At 38.7% G+C, this 23,872-nt stretch overlaps 4 protein-coding genes across 6 annotated transcripts; 3 read left to right on the top strand and 1 right to left on the bottom strand.

The window, feature by feature from the left end:
• The first annotated feature begins 5,921 nt into the window (after positions 1-5,921).
• On the top strand, positions 5,922-9,724 carry FAH1 (fatty acid hydroxylase 1). 2 transcript variants are annotated; one of them, XM_021962483.2, is made up of 7 exons: positions 5,922-6,235; positions 7,362-7,428; positions 7,939-8,031; positions 8,152-8,348; positions 8,533-8,638; positions 9,020-9,166; positions 9,362-9,724. In XM_021962483.2, the coding sequence occupies exons 2-7, from the start codon at positions 7,378-7,380 to the stop codon at positions 9,479-9,481; spliced, it is 714 nt and encodes a 237-aa protein (XP_021818175.1). In that variant the 5' UTR covers positions 5,922-6,235; positions 7,362-7,377; the 3' UTR covers positions 9,482-9,724. The 2 variants fall into 2 exon arrangements, with proteins under 2 accessions (XP_021818175.1, XP_021818174.1); XM_021962482.2 differs by having other exon boundaries at positions 7,359-7,428.
• Positions 9,725-10,509: 785 nt separating this feature from the next.
• MEE22 (maternal effect embryo arrest 22) lies at positions 10,510-17,829 on the top strand. 2 transcript variants are annotated; one of them, XM_021962475.2, is made up of 9 exons: positions 10,510-10,669; positions 10,794-10,849; positions 10,955-11,027; positions 11,536-12,761; positions 13,526-14,919; positions 15,154-15,281; positions 15,388-16,223; positions 16,857-16,969; positions 17,194-17,829. In XM_021962475.2, the coding sequence occupies exons 2-9, from the start codon at positions 10,796-10,798 to the stop codon at positions 17,513-17,515; spliced, it is 4,146 nt and encodes a 1,381-aa protein (XP_021818167.1). In that variant the 5' UTR covers positions 10,510-10,669; positions 10,794-10,795; the 3' UTR covers positions 17,516-17,829. The 2 variants fall into 2 exon arrangements, with proteins under 2 accessions (XP_021818167.1, XP_021818168.1); XM_021962476.2 differs by having other exon boundaries at positions 10,511-10,669; positions 10,786-10,849.
• Positions 17,830-18,364: 535 nt separating this feature from the next.
• LOC110760231 (putative protein phosphatase 2C 28) lies at positions 18,365-20,343 on the top strand. The gene is made up of 5 exons (XM_021962464.2): positions 18,365-18,658; positions 18,738-19,127; positions 19,256-19,535; positions 19,775-19,929; positions 20,039-20,343. Exons 2-5 carry the CDS (start codon positions 18,978-18,980, stop codon positions 20,174-20,176), a joined length of 723 nt encoding a protein of 240 aa, XP_021818156.1. The 5' UTR covers positions 18,365-18,658; positions 18,738-18,977; the 3' UTR covers positions 20,177-20,343.
• Positions 20,344-20,479: 136 nt separating this feature from the next.
• On the bottom strand, positions 20,480-22,246 carry LOC110760230 (berberine bridge enzyme-like 22). The gene has a single exon (XM_021962463.2). The coding sequence runs from the start codon at positions 22,244-22,246 to the stop codon at positions 20,669-20,671; it is 1,578 nt and encodes a 525-aa protein (XP_021818155.1). The 3' UTR covers positions 20,480-20,668.
• Between the last annotated feature and the right edge of the window lie 1,626 nt (positions 22,247-23,872).

The raw sequence follows: 23,872 nt of genomic DNA, 5'->3' as shown, positions 1-23,872 counted from the left end.
CAATTGGCAATGAGTGCTCTCCCAACTATCCAGCAGGTAGTCAACCCTCTTTTACCTCAGAAGTGACCCACTAAGCCTCTGAAATCTTGTGGAAAGCGATAGCCACCGAAAACACAGTTGAAAACACGTAAGAAAACATCAACACAGCACAGGGGCGACCGGTCGCTGATACCTTGCGACCGGTCGCTACGACCATTTGGATACATAGCGACCGGTCGCTGATACCTTGCGACCGGTCGCTCGTTGCGATTTTTCCAGATTTCGAATCTGCTTCTAAACGACCGGTCGCCCAAACCTTGCGACCGGTCGCTCACTCATTCGCTTGCATACTAAATGTGAGCCTATTTTACAACAATCTCCACCTTGGCGAACCATTTAATCAACCCGTGAACCATTGTTGACCTCTAGAACCTCTTCAACCTCTTAGAAATCGTTCTAGTAATTTCCAAGAGCTCCACCATGGCAATACACCTCTTGCCTCAATGCACCTTTGGTGGAAGGTGCTCCACCCAAGCCTAAACTTGAGTAACTTGGACCTCTTGTGCAGAGAAGAGTTCCCCCTTGCCAAATTCGTTGCTCCTTGCCTCCTTGGAACCTTGAACCTTGGACTTCCCTTGATATGCAAACCACATACCAAACATTTGTTCACTAAATCCCCACTTAGCACTCCTTGCTCTTGGATTTAAGAACACATTTCTTTTCATCAATGCACTTCTCCAACTTTCCCGCTTCATGCTCCCTATAGCACTCCGAAACGTGGTTGGAACTTCTTGGTCCATCCATCCAAAACCTAGGGAAGGTTTGATGGATTCCTTGGGCCCGGACCTTGCAATTGATGATGGCTCCACCTCAAGTAGAACCCCTTTGTGAGTTTGTTGTTGTTGCCCTCCTTCTTCAGCCCTTGTGTCAAGCTCCACCTCAAATGGAGACTCCTCCATGACCACCTTGGCAAGAAGTTTCCTTTCAACAACATCCTCCCCATCATTCCTTGTCTTGACTTCACCTTTGTGGATTTTCCACTCCATACCTTCTGCACCTTTGAAATCAAGCACCCTTGATGATGAATTGTTAGTCACACAACCTTGACTAACCTTCCTTGCCCAACATCTCTTGAGCACACTTGCAGCTGCATTATGTTGGATCAGCTCCTTGACTTTAAGATTTGTTGCTTGCTCTTCCTTGGTACAAATCTCTGCACCACCCAAGAGCTTGTATGTGTTGTTTGGTTGAATCTCCCCCCTCATAACCACCACAGAACCTTGTGTGACCATGAGCTTCCCTCCTTTGGCCTTGTAAGAGCAACCTTCTCTATCCAAAGAACCAAGAGAGACTAGATTCGTTCTTAGTGCAGGTACAAACCTTACCTCACTAAGAGTCCAAACTTCACCACCTTGCAACTTGATCTTCACAGTCCCTATGCCCAAAACTTCACATGTAGTTTTGTCTCCCAACATAATCTTGCATGCATCCTTATCCTCATATGTGTCAAACATCAACTTATTTGCACACACATGATATGAGCACCCGGAATCTAAAATCCAACTTGAAGAAGAATTCTTACATGAAGAACTTGCCATGACTTCCCCGTTACTTTCATCCGTAACCGTCAAGAGTTCATCACATGTGTCCTCATCACACACGTGGGCTGAACTTCCAGCTTTCTTCATCTTGTTCAGCTTCTCCTTCCATACCGGACAATCTCGTCTCCAATGATCCATAGATCCACACTCGAAGCACCCTTCATTGTCCTTGGACTTAGTATTCCTTTTGCTGCCCTTGCCTTCTTGCTTGCTTGAACGACTCTTTGCGAACAAACCAGCATCTTGAGAGTTCTCCTCCGAACGTTGAGACATCCTGTGATGCGTCATCACATCTTGCACCACCTCCTCAAAATTCAGAGTACTCTTCCCGAACATAAGTGTAGTTCGGAAATGCTTATAAGACGGAGGCAAGGATGTTAGTAACATGAGTGCCTTATCCTCCGTATTATACAACACATCCATTCTTTGCAAGTCAGCAACACATCTATTGAAGCTGCTCAAATGCTCCATTAGATTTCCTTCCTCCGCCATCCGAAGATTTAGGAGTTCCTCCTTGAGGAAGAGCTTGTTGGACAGCGACTTCCCTGCAAACATCTCTTCGAGCTTCTCCCATGTTTGCTTCGCTGTGTCCTTCATCACGTTGATGAGCACCTCATCGGAGATGAAGTTCTCGATGGCTCCTCTAGCCAACTCATCTAGCACACCCCACTCCGCATCTGTCATGGTAACCGGCTTCTTCTCTTTGCCTTCCAAGACAACACTGAGATTTTGTTGTGTAAGGGCTGACTTCATCCTCCTTTGCCAAAGTGTGAAGTTCTCCTTCCCTGTGAAAGGCTTCAACTCCACCTTCATGCTGACAGATTGTGGTAGCCTCTGATGCATAGAGCTACTTCCACCTTCAGCTTCCTTGTCACTTGCCATCTTCAACACACTAGCAATTGCTGCTCCAACACAGCTCTGATACCACTTGTTGTGAAAAAATGGACAAACACTTTCACTCACTCCCCTAATGATCTTGTTGTTGATGGACTTTGTGACACACACAATGATGGATGAATCACACACACACACTTGAGACAACAACCAAGCACAAAGTGACACAAGAATTTATAGAGGTTCAGCAATTGCCTACATCCTCTTGGTGATCCCCTTGAGAAATTCACTTCATGAAAGAATAAGTTACAACTTTGGTTTTACACAGAAAAACCCCCTTAGAACTCTATTCTCTCCCCAAGCTCTCTTTTCTCTCACACCCCTTGCTCAACACTTTGATGCACTTGTGAAAAACTCTCACAACCCTTGGTGTTTCCCTCCTTGGTGTCTAGACTCTCAAGACCCCAACTCAGCTCCTAACTTGAACTGATTGCTCTCCCTCACGTTCTCCCTTGGTAAGTTAACCTCCTTTGAACACAATAGCACCCAGCTACTTGACCACCTTGAGATTAACCACACCTAACTTCAACTTGCTTTCTCATCTTATAATGTCTTGCTTTATCTCCATTACCTACACAAACCAATGGACACAAGATAAGGCACCATCTTGTCTTCCACGTTCCTTCCTTTAGTCTCCCACTTAGACTAAAGATCAGATCATGCAAGTAAACAAATCCCACTTCAGCCACCTTCCACAAAACCAGAAAATGGAGAATGGATTCTCCAAAACCAAGACAACCAATTGGCAATGAGTGCTCTCCCAACTATCCAGCAGGTAGTCAACCCTCTTTTACCTCAGAAGTGACCCACTAAGCCTCTGAAATCTTGTGGAAAACGATAGCCACCGAAAACACAGTTGAAAACACGTAAGAAAACATCAACACAGCACAGGGGCGACCGGTCGCTACGACCATTTGGATACATAGCGACCGGTCGCTGATACCTTGCGACCGGTCGCTCGTTGCGATTTTTCCAGATTTCGAATCTGCTTCTAAACGACCGGTCGCCCAAACCTTGCGACCGGTCGCTCACTCATTCGCTTGCATACTAAATGTGAGCCTATTTTACAACACTACCAAGGTAAGGCTGCAAAGCTGATCAGTATAAATGAGGAACAAGGTATTTTGCTAGAGAATTTTAGGAAACATTTTGTTAGAAAGCTGACCAAATAAGATTTCTGTGTTATCAGCATGACCGGCCGTCTATTGGGATACAAAATGATTAAACAAAACTCAATTTTTTTTCCAATTAAAACCAATTCTTCTTATTTTTCAGAATCAAAATTAGTGATTCAATTATTATATTTGTGTTCTACAATTACCACACTTCTACAGTTCCATATATGCTGCAAATTCAAGGAGAAACTTTTACTGCATGGAGCTTTTGCTTTGCCAGCTTGAATTCAATGGACCATATACATAGAACTCATGTAGAAATAAGAGACCGAGATTAAACTGAGGTATTGTATTGTGAAGAAGATGAAGAAAATCTATTTTAAATAATTTATGCTAATCGAAAACGACATTTTCTGGCACTCTATAAAGGAAACTTAAACAGTGCCCTTGTCTCACTTACAAAAATATAAATGTCCTAACTATTTGTTGCAACTCATCCACAATTGTTTTCTGTGGCGATTGTAGTTATTTTGACATTGAAGAACTTTCTCAATGAGCCAGATTTCTGATCAGATTGTCAAGGACTCAAAGCTAATGTTGCTGGTGAACATGGCATATGGTTACCAAATTTTCCATTTTCATTTCCATTTAATTAGGAAGGAAAACGAAGAAGATCAAGAAGAAGATAAAGAAGATGTGGGAAACCAACATGTTGATGAGATCAGCCTGAAATTAAGAGTGAAAAAAGTTGTGAAACAAAGCAGCATAAAGCTTCCTATTTATATGCAGTTGATATATAGAAGCAAATGATGCAATGCAACTTACATTCCAATCCAAACTAGATCTTTGATTTTGCCGTCCAAAGTTCAATTCACTCCAGCCAATTGTCTCAACTGTAAAGCAAAATTTGTCTCAAGTAGTCCAAAGCAAACACATAAGAAAAGCAGTAGCCGGTTTGGCATAACCAAAAGGTGTTTTATTTTTTGGGTGCTATTGTGAATGGAATATGAGAAGCTTTAAATGGTATCCAAAAACGATTTCCTTTTCCATTTGACACCCTTAATCTTATATGAAATCCGTAAGTTTTGTCCTCCCATATGTGTTGTTCACGTGATCCTCTTATACAAGAAATTAACGGAAGTTAATGGATGTATCACCCTTAATCTTATATGAAAGACTTTCGGAGACGGTTTTATTATTTTTTTGATCCTCTCTTCTTCTCCCTTTCTGTCAATCTATCATCTATTTTTCAGGATTATCTGCATTTCTATGCCTTGACAAACACTTATGTTTATGCTTGACAGAGAAATCACTTGAACCATCACTTCAGAATTCAAAGTAAGGGATTTGGGGTCACCTCCTCCTTATGGGACACTGTTTTTGGAACACTTCCTTCCACCAAGGAAAAACTGCCGATCCAAAAAACCAATAACTAGCTAGTAAGCCTTGCTGGCTGTCTGGCTTCATCGCATGGCTCACATAATAGTCACATGGATTCTCTTGCTACCTTAATTTAAGCCTTTTATTGGCTGTATCACATCACATTGATTTTCTTGCTACTATTTTAATAACTAGCAATCAAGCCTTGCTGGCTAGTTGTATCTTTTGTTTCTCATTTTGTTTCCCTTAACTTTCCTGAAACATATATGGTTTATGACATCTGTTATAATATGGATGAACGATAATATGTTATAGATTTTAGGTATATATGTCTCAATGTGACAATTACACAAAAATGATTAGTGTAGACATAATCCGGCCCAATTATGAGATTAATACAATTCAAAGTCTCTTAATTTTATTCTTTTAATTAAAATACACATTCTATTAATTGGTTAAAGGGTACCACATTTCCCCACCATTTTTTGATTTCTTTTATGGAAAACAATACAATTTATAGAATTTTAATTTTATTTCTGTGTGTGTTCAAAATGACGTTGAGAAAACAGAATCTGTCACAGTTGGGTGAGGAGAGAAAAATGGTTTGCCAAAACTTGATAAAACTGCCGGCGCTGACTGGCACTTGAGGAATCCGGACAAAAATATCACTGATTAAAAAATAAAATAAAAAATTCTGATATGCCCAAAAGGCCCAACCAAATCTCCATAATTAACAAAGTTGACCAAATGGGACCCGCAAATCGTTTGACCCAACAGTCTTCTCAGATCCTTTGACAAAAACAAACTCACACCCAACCATTACCCTCTGAGTACCTACATGCCAGTTTAGCCCAACTCCAGGCCCAAGCTGTAATTCTAATTCTAATTCTAATTCTTAAAGAAAAAAAAAAAAAATAAAATAAAAATAAAAAATAACTTGAAAAGTTCCAGACTGGCCACCGTTAGAGACTTGGAATCCAACGTGAGGATCGCTGGCTTGATTCTTTGATGCCCATACAAAAACCGACGGCCCAGATCGTCCCGTCTCTTAAATCTTTACCAGTTCGACTTGAATTTTTCCACAAACACGGAGAGAGAAAAAGAGAGACTCAGATTCCCTCTGCCACTGCACCACTTGACCCTAAACGCTGAAACTTGTTCTAGTGGTGGTGCTGGTGGTTCGTAGCAAGCGAAAGAGTGAGAGGAACTAGGGAATTCGTATTCTGTTGTTCTCTTCCATTGGATCCGACCCGCGTTTCTTAAGAGGTTATCTATTGGCTTTTTCTCTTCTGATTTCAGTGGTTTTTGTGCAATTTGTAGATCTGGTTTTGTTGTTTTTTCGTGTTTTTCTTTGGAAGATTGTGGCTTTTCGGGTTTGATTTGTGGGTTTTGGAAGTGGGTCTGGTACGCGCATTGTGGGTTTTTTTTTTTCAACAGTGTGGCTTTTGATTTCATGATGCTAATGCTAAATTATGGCGTTGAGGGGAAGAAGCATGAGTTTTGAGACTCTGTTCTATGGGAATTTTTAGAGAGAGATTATCTGGGGTTTTTTCATCTCTTTTAATTGTTTTGATTCATTGAAAAAAAGAACAAGAAAAAATTGGATCTTTATGAATTAATTAGTTTCATTTGAGGCATTTTTGGGGAAATTTTCTTGCTGAATTATGTTATGAATAACGTGGCTCGCTTTGAAACTGGAAGGACGCTTATTTCTCAAGAATTTTCATTTTTTTCCCTCCTCATTGATACATGTTAAAATTGCTTTGTTGAAAATGTGAGTCTTAAGCTTAAAAGTATAACTATCACGTGTCATGGTCATTTAATGCGTTGAATTCACTACTGAAATCCAATTTTGCTTGTGGTGCTGGTAACTGCTTCACCTTCAAAATTTTCACTTTTGATAATTTGGAAAGAAATACTTGTGACCTTTAGACAGGTACTAGTTTTCTATCAGGGTCGGTTATTTGAGGAAGGTGTAAGAAAACTTTATTCTAAATTGTCCTTGTCAGTCCATAAGACTAAGCCAGAGGCCATACGCCTAGATCCATCAACATTGAGTTTACAGTAGCCAGTGCTAGGAGGTTCTCAAACAAGGAAAACTTGAACTTTAGGTCAATTACTGACATTATTATTAGATACTAAGTTATCACATGTTACAAAGTTCTTTGTAATTTCTGAATCCTTATCTCAACTGTGTCCTTAGATCCTTTTGGTTCTTATCCCCAATAGATCTGCATCAGAAAACTTTACAGAATGATTGAGAAGAAGTTGGAGTGGGTTAATATTATAAGAGTCATTCTCTGTGTAATCCTTGACATTTTCTAAATTCCAGATGTAAAATAAAAGTTGTTCCTTGCCTAATCTGTCTTTTTTGTGCATGTTTCTCCAGCAGTGTTGTACGTGACAAGATGATTGCGCAGGACTTCAAAGTTGATTTGAATAAAGCCCTCGTATTCCAGGTGAGGTTACATTGTCAAATGTTTCATTTTATTTTATCTATCCTTTCATGGGAGTTGATTATGTGCACTGGTTCACTGCATTTGATGGACTTAAATGACTATATTGTCACATATATATTTCAAGTTTGATCTCAGGGCTCATAGATTTTGACAGCACCATCTTTCTAGGTTTCTGCAATAGTGGATTGTGTGTAAAGAAGAATAAGTAAAAAGACACTTGTTAAACAATAGCCCAGTTTATAGAGAAACTATCTTAACTGTCCTGAAGAATTTCAATAACTTTGTTTCACTCTAAAGTACTTGTTTGGCACTTCCTTACCACTTTAATTGGCTCCTCATTTTCCTTTTTTGGTAGTTCAGAACATGCATTGCATTTTAGTTTTAGAATTACTTTTTCCACTTTCATTATTCTTTGAGCAGAGTGCTCTACCTCTGCCTGCTCAATGTATTGTATTTGCCGTGCTGTAATTGGTTTTACTGTAAATTTTACCTTTTGACAATTTTTCGCAGGTTGGCCATCTTGGAGAAGCATACCAGGAGTGGGTTCACCAGCCGATTGTTTGCAAGGAAGGCCCTCGATTTTTTGAAAGTGAATTTTGGGAGGTACTTCCTGCTCCTTTTGTTCATATATGTACAATTCGGATATGGTTGCACATGCATCTAGATTTTCATTCTCGAGAATTTGGAGCTCCCGTTCTGACTCATTTGTACTACTTGAAATAGTTCTTGACCCGCACAGTGTGGTGGGCAGTTCCTGTCATATGGCTGCCAGTCGTGTTCTATTCTATCTCCATGTCTGTACGGATGGGCCATGGATTTCCTGAAATAGCTCTGATGGTTTTTGCTGGCATTTTCGTGTGGACATTGCTTGAATACACGTTGCACCGCTTTCTTTTCCACATTGAAACAAAGAGCTACTGGTGTGTTTCTTGTATCTCTCTCTCTCTCTCTCTCTTTCTCTCTCTCTCTCTCTCTCTCTCTCTCTCTCTATATGTATCTATCTTTATCATATCTCTCCCTCTCTGTGTTTATGTATTTGTTCACTTATATGCATATTTGGAAAATCTTCGAGACTAATGCGCTAGTTTTGTTGAGATTGTTCAGGGGGAACACCATACATTATCTTCTTCATGGCTGCCACCATAAGCACCCAATGGATGGCCTGCGACTTGTTTTCCCTCCTGCTGCGACAGCTGTTTTATGTGTTCCAGTATGTCTTTTCTTTCATATCACTTATTGTCTTGCCACCTGGTCACTATGTTTTTCTTAAGAATACACTGGTGGCTATGGTTACTGATTTTGAGCCGTCAAATTCATTATTTTTCCAATGGAAAACACAATTACACGTCGTACAGCCATGATACATTGCCTTGAATTTGATTAGATAGGATAGCTCAGTTACTGTTCTTAGTATTAAGATTACTTTATTGTGATCGGGAGGTTTACTTGGTCATTATTATTATTATTACTATGATTTAAATTTGTCTAGGTATTAATCTTTGTTGTGTGATTGTAGAATTGTCCTTTCCAGTCGTTTTTGTGAGAAAACAAAATCATTACCAGTCGTAACTCTTTTGTCAATTGTTGCCAGTTCTGGAACTTGGTGAAGCTGATTTCCGTTCCTTCTGTCACTCCTGCTTTGTTTGGAGGTGGTTTATTGGGTTATGTGATGTATGATTGTACCCATTACTATCTCCATCATGGTCAGCCATCAAGTGACGTACCCCGAAACCTGAAGGTAAATATCAGTACAGGTTTCATGCTTGCAGGATATTTTACCTATTAGACCCAAAACTACGTTTTCTTGGTAGTCCAGATGAGGAACTATAAATCTTGTAAAGTAGAGCACCAGAAAGAACAGCAGAAAAATTTATGTTTTACGGGAATTGGTGAATGCCAACAAGAATGAGCTGATGTTTGCTTGTTTTTGCAGAAATACCACTTGAATCATCACTTCAGGATCCAAGATAAAGGCTTTGGAATAACTTCAAGTATATGGGACAGGGTGTTTGGAACACTTCCTCAATCAAAAGCAGCCAAAAAGGACAGATAATTTTGCAAGGGTTGGCAGGTGGCATTGGTTAGGAAAAGCAAGTGCAAGGGAATTCAACATTAATATTCTTTATTTTTGCTGTCTCCTAAATTTGTTGTACGCATAAATTATTTATGTCTTGTGGGTGGCATGTCATGGATGAAGGTGTCAATTTTTTGTGGTGCTGTCATGTATAAATTAACAACGTTGACTGTCCTTGGATTCATTGGTTGTTTATGGGAGCAGGCTTCCCCTAGTTGTCTATATTGCCTTAGCTTTTAAGTTTTCTTGCATGTCAATTCCCTAGTATGAATCTTGTATGTCTTTTCTGTTGACTTGTTTTTATTTTTATTTTTATTTTTTAATATATTTTTTTTATAGCATCGAGAATGTTAATGTTATTAGTCCGCATGTTATAATATTAGTAGACCACATGATACTAAATAAATAAACGTGTTATAACATGAATGGTTTGGTAAAAACGCATGGTCATGCGACGGTCACACTCAAAAGCTTATTTCATAAAAGGGCATCCTTGACTGGATGTTTATATTTATTCTAACATAACCTTAATATGCATATGCCAAATCATTCTATCCAAAAAGAACGAAGTGTTGCAGGTACGGAAAGGCTATAATGAGGAGTTTATAGTGAGGAGCTTATTTGAGGGGTTCAATCCCACCATCAACAAATGTAAGGAAATCAATGGACTTAAAACATTTTAAATGGTTTGATAGTGGAATTGAACTCCTCAAATAAGCTCTTCACTCTAAACTCCTCGTTGTAGAAGCTGCCCCCTCAAATATCTTCTGTGTTAAAAAAAAAAACAAGGATGTGCCAAACTGGGCCTAGATGAGAATTTAATCTCAGCCCATATTGAATTCGTTAGCTGTTTTGATTTGAAATCGATTCGGATCTAACTTGGGTCGAGAACAAAATGAAGTCTGATCCAAAAAATCCAAAATAAACCCAAATCTGGGGGGTTTAAGGATCCGATTGGAAATCGGGTCTTCCGACCCAAATCATTAGGGTTCTTCTCACGGCCAGTTCTCAGTTGTCAGTTGTAATATTAACATAGGCGGTTAGGTTCCCTTCTTCTTCGATTCGCGCTCTCTTTGGGTTTAGCTATTAATCAGATTTTTGGGGCTTTAGGGTTTGCTGCTTGTTAATGGACTACTTCAGCGCCTTCGTCCCACGGCAATAAATCTAGTACTACTCTTCTCTCTCTCTCTCTCTCTCTCTCTCTCTCTCTCTCTCACTCCGCGTGTTACTAAGGAGCACGTTAACTTTTTCCCTCTCATTTTAAAATTTTGTTTACTTTTCCGACTGGTAGCAATGGCAGCAGACGTGCCAGTGAATCTCGAGGTGGTCAATTCATGTTGTGCTGCGGTAAGGGTTTCGAATTTTGATTTTCGTTTTCCTGTGAATTTATTTGAGTATGTGCAAGTGGTATTCGATTTCAATGTTCACCTAGTTTTATGATTTGCTATGCAGTGGAAAAAGGAGTGCTCAGAGATTGAAAACAGACGAAATGCTCTGCGGCAAGCTGTGCATCTCCTTACGAAAGGTAATTTTTGAAGTATCTTTCAGACATTAAAAATTCAGTATTATTGGGTAAGCTGTTGAAATGATAATCATTGCTTCACCCGATTCACTTGGATTGTGGATTAGATAACAAGATTCATGTCTGAAGCTCCTTCTCGAGTGGTTGTAAATTGAGTACCTTTTTGTTTTCTGAGTACAAGGTTTTTTGTTTGATCAGTCATCGACGTAATTTGTATGTTTTTGTTCCCTACCTGTTGAAATTTATGCTTAATTAGTTTACCTATAAGACTTATGTGTTTCATGTTAAACATGAATGAGATGCAAAACAAGGCCACCCAAATCCGTTGTCATGCAGTAGCATGCTTACGAATGGAAAGGCCAAGATGGCCAAGAGTAAAGTAAAATTTTCATGAAATGCTTCACTGAAGCTCTCCAGTTGATATGTTATTGTTGGTTAGTGCGTATTTGTTTTTCCTCTGTTGGAGAGTGTCTTATAACTTCTCTTAGTGACAAATCTTGTTTTCTTGCAGCATGTGAGGTAGAGAAAACTCGAGCAAATATTGAGAAAAAGGAGAAAGAGAAAGAATCTTCCATTAGGGTGTCTTTGGAGAATGAAATTTCTGGGTTGAAATCTGAGATATATTCTCTAAAGCAGAGAGGAAATGCAGATGCTCAAAATAGAAATGAAGTAAACCTTCTTAAAGCTCAAGTTTCTGACTGCGAAAAGGAAATTAATCGTCTCAAAGACCTAATTGAGAGAGAGAAGAAAAGGGCAGAGTCAGAAAGTAAGAATGCAGAAGTGGAGAAGAAAAAGGCTTGCGAAGCACGTAAAGCTGCTAAAGCTGAAAAAAGTAAGGCTGATGAAGAAAGGAAGCGCGCCAATACTGAAAAACAGAAGGCTGATAATTATGGGCTTCAGTTGGAGGTATTGAAGAAAGAAGTGCATAAAGCAAGTTCTAATTTGGCCTCGGAAACATTGAAGCTTGTTGAGGCAAATAAAAAGCTTGAAGCAGAAAAACAGAAGGTGGTCAAGGAGAGAGAATGTGCAAATTCAGCGGTGGCGAAAGCAGAGGAGCAAAAGAAGTTTGCAGAAGTGAATAGGACGAAGAGTATAGAAGAAAAAAGTCGTGCCGAATGTTTGTCTGTGGAATTGGTAGAGAGTAGGAAAAGGATTGATGAGTTACAGAAAGAGATAAATGAAATTAGGTGTTCAAGAGAATTGCACGAGGCTCCTGGCAGCCAACCTGATAATAATAGAAAGGTAATGGAGCTTCCAAATTTTGAGGAAGCATATAAAAGGTATGAAACTGAAAAACAGAAGGCAATCAAGGAGAAAAAAAGGGCAGAGTCTGAGATGGCGAAAGCTGAAAAGCAGAAAAAGCGTGTGGAAGTGAATTGGAAGAAGGCTATGGAAGAAAAATCTCGTGCTGATCATCTGTTTACGCAGTTAGACGAAGCTAAGAAGAAGATTGAGGAGTTATCCCCTAGAAAATTGATTGAGGCATCTGCTGTTGAACTTGGAAAAGATATGGGTGCTGAAAGTGCGAAAGTGAAAGATTTGAAGAAACAACTTAAGTTTGAGAAAATGCAAAAGAAGCATGCCAAAGAAGTAGTCAAGCTGGAAAGAAGTCGTAACAGCATCCTGCAACAAGAACTAGGTCGCTTGAAGTTCGAGTTCGATCAATTTTCACAGCGCCTGGGTATGCTAAATACAGCTTTCTCGCATAGTGCGGAAGGTATAGATGACCCAGAAAAGGTTCGTTTTCCGCAGTCTAATCTTTATAGACACCATGCTTCAATTTGATTTTGTAGTTAATAACTCAGTATTGTTAGTTCTCAAGATGTTGGTGAGGAATCTATACTTGAAACATAGCATACATGTTTTAGAGTTTGCTACAGCTACTGTTGATTTATTTTCTTTTTTCAGGCGTGGTTGATGACAAATGAACCTTATTCATCTGATGGCTTTTAGTGTTGTAATCTGGTGGGTAGAGCATAAGCTTGCTCATTGTTGGTACTTTAATGCTTGGAAAGTAGTACCAGAATCACACTAATAAGGTTTAGACTTAAAAATAGTTGCCTTTAGTTGGTAACTGTACCGTCTTGCAAAATATAGGAAAGAAAACCCTTAGCTTCTCTATTATTTTCTTTTACGTCTGTTATGTTTAGATTGAACAACTTTTAAGATAAAGGGAAAAGCATCACAATTTTACTCTCCCACCTATTATACTAGTCTAGTTATAGTTTTGTATCAATGAGTTGTATATTTCCTTTGACATGTGACTTGAGACTTTGTTTTCGGTCCAAGACTTGTGCCTGTTAGTTTTTCAAAACTTCAGTTTGGCTTCCAACTGCATAGGTTTTTACTGAACATTTATGCTGATGTCTTGTCTTTAACAGTCACAATCTTCTCTCTCTTGGACATTTTTCATTATTTACCCCAGTACCCCAATGTGATCGGTATTTTCACAAGATTGTAGTTCTATCACGCTTACTAAAATGGACTTGTGCAATTTGCAGATGAACATTGAAAGTGGATTTAAACGTCTGAAGCCGAACTGCCCAGTTTTGGATGCATCTCAACGTACTGCACCATTTCTTCCTTTATCTGGAGGAAACTGCACTGATTCTATTTCAGGTATTGATTCTATATTGGAGTCTCCAGTCAGAGGCTCTAACAGAAAAATGTTACAGAGTTATCCAATAAATTCCAGTACAGCATCTTTTTCTGATAGAAAGTTGGTGGGCTCACAGGATAAGGGTGCCTTTTCTCTTACCACGTCAGAAAAATTGGTTGAAGAGAATGTTCAACCAACAATATCCAACTTGTCTGCTGAGGTTACCAAAATAAATTGCTATGAAAATGTTGCCGTGGTGGCTGAAAATAGTGTCAGAAGTCCTGTCAGAACTGATGGGGTTGGAAGAGTTAATGAGCAGAGTAGGAAGAGAAAGAGGATACTTCATGCAGTTGAATCAATAGAAAATCTATATTTTGAGGGTAAGAAGTTGCACCTGCGGGTAGAGGAGAACCTTTCTGTTTTGCACTGTTTGTTGAACAAGCAAATAGAAAAACCTTTTGAAGAAGGGAGTTATCTGCTTCCTGGTCTTCAGGGTGATTCATCTGTAAAGCATGGAAGGGATTATGAGAAGGGGAAGGAAAGTACTGAAGAGAAACTAATAATGCAGAATTATGCCAATGGTAATGAGCAAAAGAAGGCCAATAAATTTGAAAATGAAGTCTGTGGATGTGCAAACGTCTGCAGACAAGTTTCAAAAAATGCCAATGAGCTGGTATGGATCCCTCAAGAAAGCAGAGATGGCACAAGTGATTTTGAAACCATGTCAAGTTTTTATGAAGTAACTGATGGGAACTACTTGAAACTGTTAGACTTGGACGATGCTGCTGATGAGGAATTGTATAGGATGGCAACAGAAATGCCACTGTCTCCTACACTTCCCGAGATTGAAGTTCGTGGTGTTGAAAGATCCAATGTGGAGATAAATTCAAATAGCTTGTATTTTGATGATTCTGAAAATTTCAATAATTCAGTATTGCATAAGAATGGAGACACCGTTGATTCTTTTACCATAATAAGGAAGACTGGGAATGGTAATTCTATTGCAATGGGAACAGATTGTGGTGTCCAGGACTCTGGTGCTGAAGTGATGTCTAATGCTCCTAATTCAAGAAATGAGGAGGCTATGCTCCCATTTGGAAGTGAACTTGGGTATGCGGGTGACGATATCCTTACGTGTTATGTTGTGTTTTCTAATATTAAAGACAGCAGCAGCATTTCTAGGATATGTTCTGCTTCCAGAACTTGTATTACACAGTGCTCTTTGGCTACTCATACAGATTGGATGGTTCGAGAAATTCTGCTTGCTCTCAAGACTGAAGAAAATCTTTTTCCCAAGTAAGTAATTCATGGTAATCAAGGATGGTACATTTTTTTGTATATTTGGATAGTTGGTCTCTCCCTCTCTCTCCTTTTCTCCTCCTCCTAAGCAAGTTGTTTCGTCCTTGTCATTGATCTTACTTTTTTTTTTATTCTTGAACATGCGAAGTTAGTTTAGATGAAAGAGGTCTAGTACTTAGTAAATTATTGGACACATGGGCTAATTGATTGTTTGTTGGTGGTCTTGTTTAGGGAAAAGGTATGTGTTTTCTTCTCATTGTTGCTGCTTAACTTCTCCACTGCTGCTTTGAGTAAATTTGGGAGCTTGAAGTGGACGTCCAACCTCTGTTTGGATGCTTTTGCCCGACACATGGGCTCAGGTCTGTATTTGTTGCTACATCATGTTATGTTATAATCTAGAATGTCATTATTGGTTTCCTCTTTGATTTTGTTCATTAAACTTATGGTTTCTTTCCTTTTTTGCAGTGATGTCTGATGGGGACGGAAGAAGCATATTTGCAGAATTTGGTTGTTTGGACGAATCACTTAGTCTCATTGAGGATTTCTTAATAAATGGAAGAGTTCTGGTGTGTAAGGATGCATCTTCTGAGGCCCGGGTAGAGTGTCACTCTATGGTGAACATCCTATGTGATGGCATTCATATATCCTCTCGACCAGCATCAGCAGATGAGTTGGTGGCAGGGAGCGTTGTATTAGCATCAATATGTGCAGCGTTTGACCATATTGGTTTTATAAGTGAAATGTCGTACAGCATTTTGCAGATTAGTAGATCTAGTCATTCATTAGTTCTGACTATTCTGCATGCTTTTGCTTATATTGGGGGAGAGAAGTTTTTTAACTTTTGCAATTTCAATTTAGTTATTGTCATGAGATCTATAGTTACATATCTCGAGAGAGTAAGCATATCGGATTCTTCTGGCTCTTGTATTCCATCTGCAAGCAATTCTCGAACAGTGTTCTGTACATGTGTGAAATGCCCATTTTCTGAGGATGCAGTTTCTGTAGATACTGCTACATCATTTCTTTTAGAAAGGCTCCAAATTGGTGCTTTGTCAGGAGCTACATATCAAGATGCGATGGAATCAGGCAGTTCGAATTCAAATTACTGTATCCTGTTGAACAAGTATAAAGCTGAACAAATTGCATATCCTGATAATTGTGGACTTGGTGTGCATGGTGATTTGTCCTGTTGTTTAAATAAGTTTGCAGTGCCTAGTATTCAATCAGACTCTTCTACCAATTTCACTCTCTGCGATCTCAGTGATCTCCTATCCTTGGTGGAGTTGGTTGCAATCAACATGGTTAGTGTTTTTACCTTCTGGAGTTTATCATGGATATTGTTTCCTCAATTTCCTACTCTCTTGTGTACGACTTAGAGATTGATCACTCATAGCTGCTCTACTTGTTACCCTTGTTACACCCTTTTGAGTTCATTGTTGATACTTGAGACTGTTTCCTTAATATCCTGCACTGTTGTTCTAATGACTTAGAGATTGATCACATGTAGCTGCATTACTTTTTGGATTTAATTGTTCTATGCCAAAAAAAAAAGGAGGGTATTATCATCCTCTCAAATGTCTTTGGTTGTCTTGTGCTGATCATTAGCTTTATTACCATATAATGCTGGCGTAGTATTAGAGTGATACAAGTAGATGGACCAAAATCTGTTGTTAATGCTTATGATATGTTTGTATGTTGCAAAGTTTCAAATTTTCTCTGAAATGATCGAATGCATTTAAGTTATTGACTTTTGTTTGAAGTTCATTCCAAACATAGCATTTCTTACAATATTTCAAAGTTGACTTAAAATATGTTAGCAGTTTAGACATTTCCCATTTTGTTATTGTCTTTTCCTCTTGAGAAAAGTATTGGTTCAGATGGTTCTTGGCTACTAATACTTGGACTTTTCTGCTTGTTTTCCTCTTTAAATGCAGAGCTGGGAATGGACAAGTGCCAAGATTGTTCCTCGGCTGTTGAAAGTGTTGGAATCATGCATGACTGAGAATGTGATTGCTGGAATTGTTGTTCTCCTTGGCCAGCTTGGGAGGTATGTTCTTGACTAATTTGCCTTGCATCATATCATGAAATTGTATGTTTTTGATTTGTTACTAATCAACTGTTATTTATACCATGGGAAGATGTTAATTCTATAATTTTGGAACGAAGCTCCTTTACTTCATTCATCCAATCCAATCTCATATATTAGGCCAAATATCGTACCGGTGCGACTACTTTTAAGTTCTAATTTAACACTATGTTATTTATTTTCAGGCTTGGAGTTGATGCCCTTGGATATGAAGATAAAGGAGTGGAAATCTTGAGGGGTCAATTGTCTGCATTTTTATGCCGGGACTCTGCAATTAGTGTCGGTCTGCCCACTCAAATTGCCACTGTTACGGCATTGGTGGGCCTTATGCCTTCTGATTTCGAAACAATTATTCAGGGAAATGTGGAGCCTGCAGCCATTGCAAGTCAGTCTGATCCAGCTCAGTCTATAAGGAAGTGGTTTTCTTTGCTGCCAAAGAAGCAACAGGACCTGTCATTTGGCTTTCTACAAACAGCTGGTATATTTGAAACAACTGGGCGTGTTTAAACTGCAACGGTACTCTGACGTGTAGTGGAAATGTTGACGCAATTTTTGTATGGATCATCCCAAGATTTTCTTTTTCTTTTTGGGGGGTTGAAATTAATTCAGAGCAGGAGATTTTGGTCAATTCCACCATTTGAATAGGGTGCTACCTTGAAGAAATTGAGGATTTCTGTCTGAGACGGCCGACGTGAATGCATTTTTGTTATTTTCACCGAAGAGCTTGTAAATTTCTGAGCCAGCTATTGTGATAGTTTGTAAATTTTGTTATGAAATCATTTCTTCAGGTCAGTAAATTGTTGCGTTTTGACCCTTCTTGCTGAGATTTTGCACCAAATATTGTTTTCTTCTCTGTTGTGTTGAACAAACGAGTAAACAGTGAGTCCAGCGAGGTTTATTCTTCAATTGATAAAGATGGCTGACATTTGGTTAAGCAGAAACGAAAGTAGGCCATTTCACCAAAAATGAAGGCAATTGAAGATTAAACCAGCAAAAACACCCGATAAAAAATGTATATTGGTTTGGGGTTGTCTACAATTTACTCACAAAAACTATAAAACAACAATTAACTTGTTCTGTTTTCGTGTCCAAAAGAAAAGAAACAATAAAAAAAAAAGGAACAAAACCTCTTTGTTTGGGTTTTGTGTCCAAAAATATACCAACCAACGGTGACCACTTGTAGTCTCTCACTCAAGCGGTCTGGGACATTTCTTCCACAACCCTCTGCGTGTCTTTCCCTGTCTTGCCATTTATGTTGACACGTTGACACAACAAAATAACAAAGCTTCTCTCTCTCTCTCTCTCTCTCTCTCTCTCTCTCTCTCCATCTGTACAATAAATGTGTCACCTGCTCTCAAGTAAAGTAGTGATCCAACAGAAATGAAGGCAAGCAAATCCCAATTAGTTTCATTTTATTCTGTATTTGATGCATGGCTACATATGACAGGATGAGAGAGAACAGTTTAGTTGTACAATTGCATGGCAGTTTGCATATTTTTTGTTGGCTTCTCATGTCCAAATATTAGCTAGATTTGTTCAAGTCTGAAAGCTTTCCTTCAAAACTCTTCAGTGCATGAGCATGCATTCATCTTGATTTTGCAGAGGAGGAACCCAAGCTTAAAATTTGATGAAGAATCCCACGAAGTAAAGGTACAGAATCTTCCTCCAGCATCTTAACTGTGTATGAACCCTATCAATATAATATTTACAATATGATGTCTTGCTGCAGAATACAAGACTTTCTCCAACAGATATATTATTAAACAAGATGAACGTATGTTCCTTAGTTGTAGGGTAAAGTTGCTTCTCCATTCAATGGGAATATGTACGGAAATATCCAACAGTATGGTATATTTTGCTTTAGGAGAAAGCAGGACATGGGTTGTGTAGGGAAGATGCAGAAGATGATGATGATAAAGAGCTTCCAAGTCGAAAAGTCAGCCATGGATTCCATTTGGTCAGGGGAAAAATGGACTATGGAATGGAAGATTATATTGTGGCAGAAAATCGGAAAGTGAATGGATATGACTTGGGTTTATATGCAATTTTTGATGGACATTCAGGTCGTGAAGTTGCAGAATACTGGCAATCCCATCTGTTTGATAACATATTAAATGAGGTATGAATATTTTCTTAGTGCTGACAATTTTTTATTTTATTTTATTTAATTTTTAACAATATTTATGCTCATCATCTCCATTACATTTTTAACTGGGAATTTGCTTGTTTTCAACATGCAATGAATAGCCTGATTTTTGGACCAACCCAAAACAAGCAGTCAGGAGAGCTTATAGAGCTACAAATGATGAGATTTTGGAAAAGGTAGTTGGTTCAAGAGGAGGATCAACAGCTGTTACAACAATACTAATCAATGGAGAGAAACTGATTGTAGCGAATGTCGGGGATTCTAGGGCAGTTTTATGCAGAGATGGTGTAGCAAAACAGATAACTGTGGATCACAACCCGGAGACAGAGAAGGAGAAGGATCTTGTTGAAAGCAGAGGTGGTTTTGTATTGAAAAGGCCAGGTACTTGTTCAGCATTTTTGTACACTTGGAAACTATTGGCTTGTACAACATATGGTTAAAAAAATGAGTATAGGCCGTTGGGAAATTTTAATATATTTTTCTACTTAAAGAACTTATGTGGAATTTACTGTGGAGAAAAACCCATATGATTGAACTTAAATGCTTAACATGATCTCAACAGATACTTTCTTTGTTCTGTTATATTATTCTCTGGTGTTTACATCTTATGATGAATTTAGGAACTGTTCCGCGTGTGGATGGCCAACTAGCTATGACAAGGGCATTTGGGGTTGGAAAACTAAAGGATCACATAACTTCAGAACCGGATATAAAAGTTAAGAAGATCGACGATGAAACAGATGTCATCATTTTGGCAAGTGATGGCTTGTGGAAGGTCAGCTTAAGCTTTTGTTTTCTTAAAGATTTTAGCATAACGTGATTCAATAATGATAATGTATTTCATATTTAATCCTTCCAAAGGCTTGAAAGTTTTATCTGTACAGGTAATGTCAAACCAAGAGGCTTATGATTGCATTGGAGAATTAGATGATGCTCAAGAAGCAGCTGAGGAGTTGATTGAAGAAGCATTATCTAGAGAAAGCTATGATGATGTCTCCTGCATAGTTGTTGTCTTTCACTAAGCATATGTCCTGCTTTTCTGCAGCAGGATTTGAAAGGTCTGAAGTTTATTTTATAATGAGTAATTTGCAATTTTCTTCTTAGTGTTCCATTGCAAAATTTTAGAGTAATTTTACAGGCATGGTTAGAATGAAAACAATGGTAATTCCTATATTTACATGTTATGAAGTTACACAGTTAGCACTATCTTTTTTTTCTGTCATGGAAATGGAGGGTGATGGTAAAATGTCGATAGTCATACGTAGCATGAAAGCAAATACCAGCTGATTCTTACAATGCAAATGTTAACGTTTCTTGTGACTAGCTTATGTCACATGCTGGCTATAAGATAAGCTGAAAGCTACATTATCCTTCAAATAAAAAAGCCGAAAACTATGATGAGAGGTTTTGCTTGCTGAAGTTGTTAGGCTTGCTAGCTGCATATAAAAAAGCTCTTAATGTACAAACAAATCAAAACAGACAGAAGTCTGGGTCTAAACTTCTGTAATTCTAAACTAAGCAGGAAGAGGGGGAATGCTTTGTTCATTTCTGAAGAAGTTGTCTGGATCAACCTTGCTCTTCACTTGTGCCAGCCTCTTGAAGTTACCCTTGAAGTACTTTGTGCCCCAAGCACTTGCTTCCAAGTAGCTTGTGTTCTCTTGCTTGTTGCTCCCCAAATCAAGATCCTTATAGTTGATATAGGACCCTCTCGGAGATCTAGAAACATAAGGGCTCATGAACCTATAAAGCATTCTTATCCAGTGTATATGCTTGTTGGTTTCCTCAACACTATTTACATCCCACTTCACAATGTATTGTATGTTGAACAAATTACCCTTTCTGTGGGGAAATGGAATTTCAAATTCTGATATCTCATTCATCCTTCCACCATAAGGATCCATTATCATGAACACAATTTGATCTTGCTGAAACCTCTCCCAAATCCCTTTTAGACCAACCTCTGGTATAGGTTGCTTGACATAGTCAGATTTAGCCTTGAAATTGCTCTTCCAGAGGGGGTCCCTAGACAGCAAGACCTCTGGGGACTGGTCTTTTTGGAACCCAGCAAAATACTGGACAGATTGGATCCAACTCATTTCAATGCAGTCTTTTGCCTGCAATCCCAGCTCTGGAAAGCTCTGATCCATCAATGGCATTAGTCTGTCAATTCCTCCTAGAAACAATGAGTTGAAAGATACTTGGACTTTTTTCTCCTTCCCACTTCCCACATTTTCAATGATGATCCTGATGAAAAGATCTTCATCAAACTTGTCTGCAATGTATTGCCACCTGTGAACAAGTTTGCTTGCACCTTGTGCCAATGTTTTGTGAACTGTGAAACCAGTCACAATTTTTGGAACCTGAACCAATTTGATTTTCCATGAAAGTATGATCCCAAAACTTGACCCCCCACCTCCTCTAATGGCCCAAAACAGATCCTCACCCATTGTTCTTCTGTCAAGGATTCTTCCATTGACGTCAATTAGGCGAGCATCTATGACATTGTCAGCTGCTAGGCCATGCTTCCTCATCAAGGTACCAAACCCACCTCCACTGAAGTGGCCGCCAATTCCAACAGTAGGACATAACCCTGCTGGAAATCCAAGGCTTCCACTTTTCTTGGCAATGCTATAGTAAAGCTCACCAAGTGTAGCTCCTGACTGAACCCAAGCAGTTTGATCTGCAACATTGACCTTAACAGACCGAAGATTGATGAGGTCAATGATGACAAATGGGGTTTTGCAGAGGTAAGACAGGCCTTCATAGTCATGGCCTCCACTTCTAACCCTGACTTGTAAGCCAAGTTTTCTGCTGCAAAGAAGAGCTGCTTGGATTTCAGACTCCTTCAGAGGTGTAACAATGAGAAGAGGCTTTGATGTGGAGTTTAACCATCTGGGATTTTGTTGGGAAGATTGCAAGATTGATGAATACGAAGAGGAATTTGAGGTGTAAATGGTCTGATCAGAAGTTCTAGTGTAGTTACTGGATTGAACTGTCATGCACTGGCTGAAAATTTGATCACTGGTTGAACTAGAAGTTGGCAGTGAAACTGAGACCAAAAACAAAGAAGCTAAAAGTGCAATTAACTCCATCTCTATGAGTAGCTGAAGCTTATAGATTTGCATTTATAAAGTCTTTTAACTGGTATGGCTACATATATAAAAAGTCTTTTTTCTTGGTGGGGTGAGATATTTGCTTTTAATTTGTGGATATTCTGAATTCGGCTTGTTTTTACTTCTGCTCATCTGCATATATAGAAACAAAAATAAAAAAATAAAGTGATAATTCCAATGGAGTGGATCAAGTATCTACCATATTAAAACCAATTTGTCCTTTTTCACTTCAATCGGCAATTGGCAAACTGAAGTTAAAAGTCTTGCTGTTTTCTGGTTTCAGATGTAACCCACAATGTGTCATGACCCCCGTCTCCTAACCCTTTGTTTAATAGATAGATAGAGGGTTAATTAAATTCATTCTTACAATTAATGGGTATGAAGTTCCACTTGGTGCAATTTGAAGAAAACATATGGCTATTGCTTTTGGAACTTCCATTGGCTTTGTGTTGCATGTGTCAAATTACATATGCTTTAATGCACCGGCTCTATCTGTTTTCTTGTGGCATTCTAGGATCAATATGTGTTGAATTGGTCATATCTGTTTTCTTGTAACCTTGTATTATAAATACCTCTTTTCGGAGAATGAAATATATCAGAAATATTCTACCATATTATTTAACTAAATGTTCAACAAAATGTTCAACAGGAAAAAAGAGCATTGGAAAAAAAAAAGAAAAAAAAGGAGCATCTCAATTCCCTCATTGCAAAGTCGAATGAAATAGGAGAGGGAAAGTTGCTTATAAAAGAGGAAGTGCAGTAGAGGACAAAGCATACCTTTCTTGGTCTTTTATGTGGGCCACGGCCCACTTGATATTATATTTTTAGATGGGGAGGCCCACAGTAGCTCGCTCCAAGTATTGATTTACCGCATGGCCCAAGTATTGGTAATTCCTATATTTACATGTTATGAAGTTACACAGTTGGCACTATCATTTTTTTTCTGTCATGGAGATGGAGGGTGACGGCAAAATGTCGATAGTCATATGTAGCATGAAAGCAAATACCAGCTGATTCTTACAAGGCAAATGTTAACGTTTCTTGTTACTAGCTTATGTCACATGCTGGCTATATAATAAGCTGAAAGCTACGTTATCCTTCAAATTTAGAAAGCCGAAAACTATGATGAGAGGCTTTCATTGCTGAAGTTGTTAGGCTAGCTAGCTGTAGGGCTCGTCAATGGGCCGGGCTGGGCTAGCCCGTCCCAAATTTAATGGGCTTGGGCCGGGCCGGGCCGGGCTTTAAAGAGGAGAGAGAAAATAGCGGGCCGGGCCGGGCCGGGTTTTTTTAGAAAATTCAAAGCCCAAGCCCGACCCATGAGCCAGGCTTGAGAAAGCCCATCGGGCCGGGCCGGGCCAAAACGGGCCTACTTCAATCGAAAAAAATCATAAACTTAATCATAAGGGCATTTTAGTCCAAATTTGAGATTAAACTCACTTAATTCCAATATTTTCACATCAAACCAAATTCATAAAACACCTAATAAAGTCACACAACTTAATAAAATTTTCTACAAAAATAATAAAACCAAGTATTGTTTTTGAGGTTATTACATAATTAGACCGTAATACGTTTTAAGAAATTATTTTTAAAAATAATAAGTAT

This window comes from Prunus avium, chromosome 4 (genome assembly GCF_965620075.1).
Source record: "Prunus avium chromosome 4, drPruAviu1.hap1.1, whole genome shotgun sequence".
Classification (NCBI taxonomy): Eukaryota; Viridiplantae; Streptophyta; class Magnoliopsida; order Rosales; family Rosaceae; genus Prunus; species Prunus avium.
Note: the sequence above shows the minus strand (reverse complement) of the source record. Positions and strands in the feature narration are given on the sequence as shown.

What these genes read in the sequence shown, in the direction of transcription:
- FAH1 (XM_021962483.2), top strand. Translation starts at nt 7,378, where the DNA reads ATGATTGCGCAGGACTTCAAAGTTGATTTGAATAAAGCCCTCGTATTC. An exon ending in ATAAAGCCCTCGTATTCCAG is followed by an intron (nt 7,429 to 7,938) that starts GTGAGGTTACAT and finishes AATTTTTCGCAG; the next exon opens with GTTGGCCATCTTGGAGAAGC. An exon ending in TTGAAAGTGAATTTTGGGAG is followed by an intron (nt 8,032 to 8,151) that starts GTACTTCCTGCT and finishes TACTTGAAATAG; the next exon opens with TTCTTGACCCGCACAGTGTG.
- MEE22 (XM_021962475.2), top strand. Translation starts at nt 10,796, where the DNA reads ATGGCAGCAGACGTGCCAGTGAATCTCGAGGTGGTCAATTCATGTTGT. An exon ending in GAAGAAAATCTTTTTCCCAA is followed by an intron (nt 14,920 to 15,153) that starts GTAAGTAATTCA and finishes GGTCTTGTTTAG; the next exon opens with GGAAAAGGTATGTGTTTTCT. An exon ending in AGTTGGTTGCAATCAACATG is followed by an intron (nt 16,224 to 16,856) that starts GTTAGTGTTTTT and finishes CTTTAAATGCAG; the next exon opens with AGCTGGGAATGGACAAGTGC.
- LOC110760231 (XM_021962464.2), top strand. Translation starts at nt 18,978, where the DNA reads ATGGACTATGGAATGGAAGATTATATTGTGGCAGAAAATCGGAAAGTG. An exon ending in TTGATAACATATTAAATGAG is followed by an intron (nt 19,128 to 19,255) that starts GTATGAATATTT and finishes TGCAATGAATAG; the next exon opens with CCTGATTTTTGGACCAACCC. An exon ending in CAAGTGATGGCTTGTGGAAG is followed by an intron (nt 19,930 to 20,038) that starts GTCAGCTTAAGC and finishes TTATCTGTACAG; the next exon opens with GTAATGTCAAACCAAGAGGC.
- LOC110760230 (XM_021962463.2), bottom strand. Translation starts at nt 22,246, where the DNA reads ATGGAGTTAATTGCACTTTTAGCTTCTTTGTTTTTGGTCTCAGTTTCA.